This window comes from Notothenia rossii (assembly GCF_949606895.1).
Source record: "Notothenia rossii genome assembly, contig: scaffold_69, whole genome shotgun sequence".
NCBI classification, from domain to species: domain Eukaryota; kingdom Metazoa; phylum Chordata; class Actinopteri; order Perciformes; family Nototheniidae; genus Notothenia; species Notothenia rossii.
In genome coordinates this window covers 204,901-212,948 of record NW_027640288.1, presented here as the reverse complement: position 1 = coordinate 212,948, position 8,048 = coordinate 204,901, and the positions used below count along the sequence as shown (strand labels likewise).

Sequence of the window (8,048 nt, the reverse complement as noted above, 5' to 3'; positions counted from 1 at the left end):
CGTGTGTGTGTGTAAACTGCCCCTCCCCTTCGCAAGCAGGCGGGGGAGAGAGAGATGTTTCGTCTCGATGTACACATGCTATGACTCCGGGGGTACTTCCATCCGCTTCGTCTTGATCTGTTGATGTTATTTCATGTCTCGTTTGTCCATTGTGACTGTGGGAAAGCCAGGGAAATGTCCCGGAGATATACTGAGAAATCTTTGAAACAGCATTTTCCTGCGATCACAGCTGTTCAAAGCTACGAGGCTGGGAACGCTTCCATTCGCTTCGTCTTGATCTGTAGATGTTATTTCATGTCTCATTTGTTCATTTTGATGGAGAAAAAGTTGTACATTTAGTGAATTCAGAGTGTCTAAGATGCACAAGTAGGCATGTTGAAGTACTCAGGTCCAGTGGCTCACTGCGTTAACGCTCGCCCCTGGATGCGGTTGGTCACGTGTTCGAATCCATGCTGTGGCATACTTTTTTTCATTTTCACCCTTTTTCTATGGATCTCCAAAAAGTCAACTTTGACTTTTTCATAGTCTGGAGGAATTCAAGGGGAGTTTTCAAGGGACTCTACCCGCCTTATGAGGCACTATTTTCGAATACTTTTTTCCATTTTCACCCTTTTTCTATGGATCTCCAAAAAGTGAACTTTTACATTTTCTGAGTCTGGAGGAATTCAAGGGGAGTTTTCAGGGGAGTGCGTTCTCTCTGCCATCTCCTCCCTGTGTGTGCGTTGCTGCATGCAGCAGCTGCGTGTGTGTGTAAACTGCCCCTCCCCTTCGCAAGCAGGCGGGGGAGAGAGAGATGTTTCGTCTCGATTTACACATGCTATGACTCCGGGGGTACTTCCATTCGCTTCGTATTAATCTGTTGATGTTATTTCATGTCTCGTTTATCCATTGTGACGGTGGGAAAGCATGGAAAATGTCCCGGAGATATACTGAGAAATCTTTGTAACAGCATTTTCCTGCGATCACAGCTGTTCACAGCTGCGAGGCTGGGACCGCTTCCATTCGCTTCGTCTTGATCTGGAGATGTTATTTCATGTCTCATTTGTTCATTTTGATGGAGAAAAGGTTGTACATTTAGTGAATTCAGAGTGTCTAAGATGCACAAGTAGGCATGTTTGAGTACTCAGGTCCAGTGGCTCACTGCGTTAACGCTCGCCCCTGGATGCGGTTGGTCACGTGTTCGAATCCATGCTGTGGCATACTTTTTTTCATTTTCACCCTTTTTCTATGGATCTCCAAAAAGTCAACTTTGACTTTTTCATAGTCTGGAGGAATTCAAGGGGAGTTTTCAAGGGACTCTACCCGCCTTATGAGGCACTATTTTCGAATACTTTTTTCCATTTTCACCCTTTTTCTATGGATCTCCAAAAAGTGAACTTTTACATTTTCTGAGTCTGGAGGAATTCAAGGGGAGTTTTCAGGGGAGTGCGTTCTCTCTGCCATCTCCTCCCTGTGTGTGCGTTGCTGCATGCAGCAGCTGCGTGTGTGTGTAAACTGCCCCTCCCCTTCGCAAGCAGGCGGGGGAGAGAGAGATGTTTCGTCTCGATTTACACATGCTATGACTCCGGGGGTACTTCCATTCGCTTCGTATTAATCTGTTGATGTTATTTCATGTCTCGTTTGTCCATTGTGACGGTGGGAAAGCATGGGAAATGTCCCGGAGATATACTGAGAAATCTTTGTAACAGCATTTTCCTGCGATCACAGCTGTTCACAGCTGCGAGGCTGGGACCGCTTCCATTCGCTTCGTCTTGATCTGGAGATGTTATTTCATGTCTCATTTGTTCATTTTGATGGAGAAAAGGTTGTACATTTAGTGAATTCAGAGTGTCTAAGATGCACAAGTAGGCATGTTTGAGTACTCAGGTCCAGTGGCTCACTGCGTTAACGCTCGCCCCTGGATGCGGTTGGTCGCGTGTTCGAATCCATGCTGTGGCATACTTTTTTTCATTTTCACCCTTTTTCTATGGATCTCCAAAAAGTCAACTTTGACTTTTTCTGAGTCTGGAGGAATTCAAGGGGAGTTTTCAAGGGACTCTACCCGCCTTATTAGGCACTATTTTCGAATACTTTTTTCCATTTTCACCCTTTTTCTATGGATCTCCAAAAAGAGAACTTTTACATTTTCTGAGTCTGGAGGAATTCAAGGGGAGTTTTCAGGGGAGTGCATTCTCTCTGCCATCTCCTCCCTGTGTGTGCGTTGCTGCATGCAGCAGCTGCGTGTGTGTGTTTAAACTGCCCCTCCCCTTCGCAAGCAGGCGGGGGAGAGAGAGATGTTTCGTCTCGATTTACACATGCTATGACTACGAGGCTGGGACCGCTTCCATTCGCTTCGTCTTGATCTGTAGATGTTATTTAATGTCTCATTTGTTCATTTTGATGGAGAAAAAGTTGTACATTTAGTGAATTCTGAGTGTCTAAGATGCACAAGTAGTCCGGCAGCCAAAGTGGATTATTTGGCCTAGCCTCGTTTTGACTGTTAAAGTTTTTTTTATTGCTGATTATTAATCATTTATATGTATATAATGATATCCAGGTGGGTGTGGAGTTCTCACCTTTGGGGAAATTGAGAAAATCGAGAAAATCCAAGATGGCCGCCACCGAACGCTTAAAATCCAGATGTGTTAATATCTCCATGACTATAGAAGGGACAATAATGACCAATATGTCGTTTTATATGTTTTCAGATACAAGGAATCAGATGAAACCATTATTGTAATGATAGTTCTTTGTCTCTTTGCAGAAGTGATGGATGAACAGTGCATATTCAAGTCGAAATACGGAGACCAATGTGATGACAGGCAGCCATGTTCTAAAAGTGCCGGATCGTCCCGGATAATCTCAATCATACAAGCAAGCCAGACGTACAAAGACAGTTTGTTCACTGAGCTGGAAACTCAGTTCAGCACCGATCCAGACCTGAGTGTGTTCTATCACAAAAATTGTGTTTCACGGTACACATCAAAAACTAATTTGGCAAAATATTTGAAAGCTGACACTGATGAAGAAGCCGGACCGTCTACAAAACGCCTTCGCCGTTCGTCAAGCGTCTTTGACTTTATACACCACTGTCTGTATTGCGGGCAGCTATGTGAACTAAACAAGAATGAACGACATCCAGAACGATGGCGACCTGCGTACCTCTGTCGTTCTACTCATTCGGAGCATAGTGGAGAGCCATATAAGGTGTATTTACTTGAGAAATGCGATTCCAGGGCAGACAGTTGGGCCAATGATGTCAGGCATCGAGTGCAAGGTGCGTTGAGTGACTTGCATGCAGTGGAGGCACGCTATCACAGAGATTGTATGAGTCGCTTTTTCACCAACAAATATCTATCACAACATGATCACCTTGAACAAGCAACTGGAGCGATCATTGACATAGGCCTGGATCATACTTTGAAGGAGCTGAAAGCTGACAAACATCGGATATGGAACTCACTCGAATTATTCCATGAATACTCAAGCAACTCTGGCAGGACACTTAGTAGGCGAAGACTTCTCGAAGAGCTGCGGCAGCATTTTGGCAGTGAACTTCTTGTCCTATCCGCCCCAGGCTTTGCAAGCATAGTCACATTCACAGAAAATACTGCCAAAACGCTCAAACTAGTGAAAGATGATGAAGAGGATGACATCTCACGAAGTATTGCCAAAGTCAGCAAACAAGTTGTGCGAGAATGCAAGGCCGTGGAGCACGATAAGTCTTCATACAACAAACACATTGATAAACATATAGCCAGCCAGTCGGTTTCAGACACTTTGCAAGATCTGCTGACAGCTATTTCTCCCAAATTGGAAACATCATTGCAGCTCTGCTGATTGGAAACATCATTACAAGCATTGTAACTAATCGAGCAACAGATCTTCAAGTAGCACTGGGCATATTGATGCACGACTCCAAGGAATTACTGACTCATATGTATGACTATCGTGTTACATGCAGCTACGATGAAATCCAGCGTTTCAAGAAGTCCGCTGCACTTGCGGTAGCACATGATCTCACTGAGCAAGGAATATCTGATGCACAGCAAGGCTTGGTGCAGGTGGTGTCCGATAATTTCGACACAGATATTTCGACCCCCAATGGCAAGGCATCCACACATTCTCTAGCCATGATTATCATGCAACCATCAACACATTATGAAGACGTACAAGGACCTGACACCATCAGGCGAATCAAAAAGGAAGAAGTGTGCCAACCAATACCAGACGACAACGACTCATTTGTTGTATACTATGGGCAAAAGAAACCAGAGATGCCCAGCATACCTACTGCTTCACTTTCATCAGAACTCCAAGTGATGATGGATGTATCACGGAAAAGAGCAGCCGAGAATGACTTTGCATTTTTCAATGATGTCGTTACACGGGTAGGCTGCCCAGAGTTCAATGGTTACAACACCCGGTTGTGTCGAGAGCAAGGTCACACCCTCAAGCCAAAAACCAACATTGTATATCTACCTCTGATAGACATGCCGCCAGCATATCTGTCAACAATGATGGCAGCAATGAAGAAAGCACAGCAACTATCGCATAAAGTCGGACAAGAGTATGTGGTGTTCACAGCCGACTTGCAACTCTATCGCATAGCTTTACATGTCCAATGGGAAAATCCGATTCAACTTGGAAATATCCACCTTCGTCTTGGTGGAATGCACTTATTAATGAGTTATTGTGGTTCCATTGGCACCCTTATGGCTGACACAGGCATTGTTGAAATACTTAGCCCTGTGTTTGGTGGCGTTCTGAAGATGCTGAGTGGCAAAAAATTCCCACAAAATGTTAGAGCTCTCAGAATGCTAGTTGAGGAACTACTTCGGTCCATCTTCACCAATCACCAACTAGAATGCATGGCTGATCTTACCGACATCTTGGACGACCTCGCTTCTCAGAGTAGAACAACAAAGCTTTGGGTGGAGTGTCTCATCAAACCCATGTTTCTCGTTCTCCAGTTCATCCGTGCTGAGAGGGAGGCTGATTGGCCGTTGCATCTAGCAACTGTCAAAGATATGATTCCGCTGTTTTTCGCTGCAGGCCATGTACACTATGCTCGGTATGCATTGTACTATCTACGATCAATGCATGGCCTTCCCAAGAACGTTTCCGATCAATTCATGAAGGGACAGCATACAATGCACCATAACTCTGGGCTTTTCAATGGCATTTGGAGCGATATGGCCATTGAAACAACCTTTATGCGGTACGGCAAAGGGAAAAGTGGAATCGTCGGAATAACACTCAAACCAGAAACCCTCAAGACATGGGCGTATAGCTTGCACACATGTCACAGTGTGATTCGTGACTTGAGCGAAATGAGAGAACGAGATCACTCACAGAGCCAAACTCAGCATAAGGAAGAAACACCAGGAAGAATCAAGGGTGATCTTAAAGACAGACAAGCTCTGCGTGACAAACTTGAACTATGTACAGATCCACTCGATCCCAAGCATCCCAAAGGCTTACTGAATATTGTTACCGGACAAATTTTGACCCACCAATCAATCAATGTGGACACTGCAGCAGCAATAGGTCATACCCAGATGCAGTCGTTTGAGGAGAGCTGGCCTGCAGGATTCCATGCCACCATACCCAAACTAGTTACCACCATGTCATTGTCTCGTAAACACATTAAAGTAGGAGACACGAACGTGTTTGACACAGAGGTCATATATGCACGGGCCATGGGCTTGCAACGTAGTTCACGGGATCTAGACACAGACACACTCATGTGTCATGAACTGGCGCCTGTTCCAACAGCTATGTTCGATCAGCAAGGAAACATGAGAGATGCTAAAACAAAATCAAACCTTAAAAACGCCCTAAAGGTAGACGTATCACGAAGGCTCGCAGAACAGGATGTGCACACAACATTCCTCGATGGATGTGCTATCCTTTGGGTAGTGCCATGGCCAACATCTGGAACTGTACAAGACTACCTCGACCTGTTCCGAAAGTATCTGCGCACACACTTGACGACCAGTGATGTCTATCTAGTCTTTGACAGGTAGGCAATGTATTAAATACATATTGCTTTAGAGTCTAGCATAACACTAGCTATATTGATCAAAATTCACAACATCAGTACACATACATGTATGTTTGCAGTTATGAAATATTCGCATTGACCCGATGTTAATGATTCGATTGTATTGATATTTCAGATACATTGAGGGTAGTACGAAGGAGTCGACACGCCGCGGACGCGACAAAGGAGCCAGTAGAACCTACACGCTGCGTTGCACAGCCCGACTACCACCACAAAAAGTTGTGCTCACCGTCACTTCCAATAAAGCGCAATTAATTGACCTGATTGTCGAGGACATAGTATCGCACAAAATAGACTTCCAAACTCATAAACTGGTTGTCACTGGCAGTGATCCGGTGCCACTTGAGATCGAAGGTGGACAAATGAACAAACGGCCAGACATGACCACTACACAGGAGGAGGGTGATACCCTGATCATACAACAGGTATCACGTGTGCAGACTGGCACTGTCCTGGTAGTTGCAGATGACACAGACATCTTTGTTCTCTTGTTGCACTTCTGCCACCTGGGCAAGATAACCTCGCATGTTCTGATGGTTTCCCCAATCCATGGCCGAACTGTTTTGGATGTCAACGCCGCAGTGGAAAAACACAAGAGCATCATCCCTGATTTACTGGCTGCTCACGGTCTAACAGGCTGTGACACAGTCGCGTCTTACTTCGGTATCGGCAAGGCAGTTGCACTCAAGGCTCTAAGAACCGGCAAATATAAACTTGATTTGGTGGGCAACATGGAATCAGAGGTTACAGATGTAATAGACCAATCAACAAAGTTCATGTTGGCATGTTACGGTCAGCCCAATTGCAAGTCTTTCACAGAAGCACGACAAAAAGCATGGTCCTCAAAGATTGGTAGAAGCAAAGCCACAGCACCAAAACTCTGCTCACTTCCACCGACTGCCGAGGCATTTAAAGCAAATGTAGCCAGAGCGCATCTTCAAGTTGGTGTTTGGCGACGTTCTCTGGAAGCCTGCCCAGCAGCAATTGACCCCACTGCTCATGGATGGTCACGCGACGTCGCATCCGGAGCACTTGTACCAACTATGGTGCCTGTTAACACCCCGCTTGTCCCACCAGAGCTGCTATCTCTCATCAAGTGCACATGCCACAGCCAAAATCCATGCAGTACACAACGGTGTAGTTGCAAAAAAGCAAGTATGGCGTGTACTGAGTTCTGTTCTTGCCAGGGTGGAGGTACTTGCCAGAATGATCACCAAGATGTTGTGGACGATGCAGACGACTGAAACCCAACAATCGTAACATACTAAGCTTGTTATTATGTCTGTATCATATGTTCTATAATATATATATGTTACTATGTCTACCCGCACTTGTATTACATGCATAAATGTATATGTTTGAAATATATTGTAGCAGTTAAACATAAAGGTTACATAAATATGCATGTATTAATGATTGGATGGGACCGTTTGTGTCTCATTTTTATGTGAAGACGAACTGCAAAATATATAGATGTATATCACAGAAACTGCTATTTTGAATTATATGTGCCAGATGCATGTCGACTACTTGCCGAATTATATGCCATTCAGAACATCAAATATTATATTCAATTTTTGTCGCATATTGCAAAAAACAAGTTTTATGTTGTTTGTATCATTACAATGATGGTTTCATCTGATTCCTTGTATCTGAAAACATATAAAACGACATATTGGTCATTATTGTCCCTTCTATAGTCATGGAGATATTAACAAATCTGGATTTTAAGCGTTTGGTGGCGGCCATCTTGGATTTTCTCAATTATCTCAATTTCCCCAAAGGTGAGAACTCCACACCCAATTGGGTATCATTATATACATATAAGTGATTAATAATCAGCAATAAAAAAAACTTTAACAACCAAAACGAGGTTAGGGCCTTGGCTGCCAGACTAAAGTAGGCATGTTTGACTACTCAGGTCCAGTGGCTCACTGCGTTAACGTTCGCCCCTGGATGCGGTTGGTCGCGTGTTCGAATCCATGCTGTGGCATACTTTTTT

General features: G+C 44.3%; 1 protein-coding gene across 1 annotated transcript; it reads left to right on the top strand.

Moving 5' to 3' along the window:
* The first annotated feature begins 3,904 nt into the window (after window positions 1-3,904).
* On the top strand, window positions 3,905-7,432 carry LOC307026843 (uncharacterized protein). The gene is made up of 2 exons (XM_079694981.1): window positions 3,905-6,004; window positions 6,162-7,432. The coding sequence occupies exons 1-2, from the start codon at window positions 3,918-3,920 to the stop codon at window positions 7,288-7,290; spliced, it is 3,216 nt and encodes a 1,071-aa protein (XP_079551107.1). The 5' UTR covers window positions 3,905-3,917; the 3' UTR covers window positions 7,291-7,432.
* Window positions 7,433-8,048: the final 616 nt, after the last annotated feature.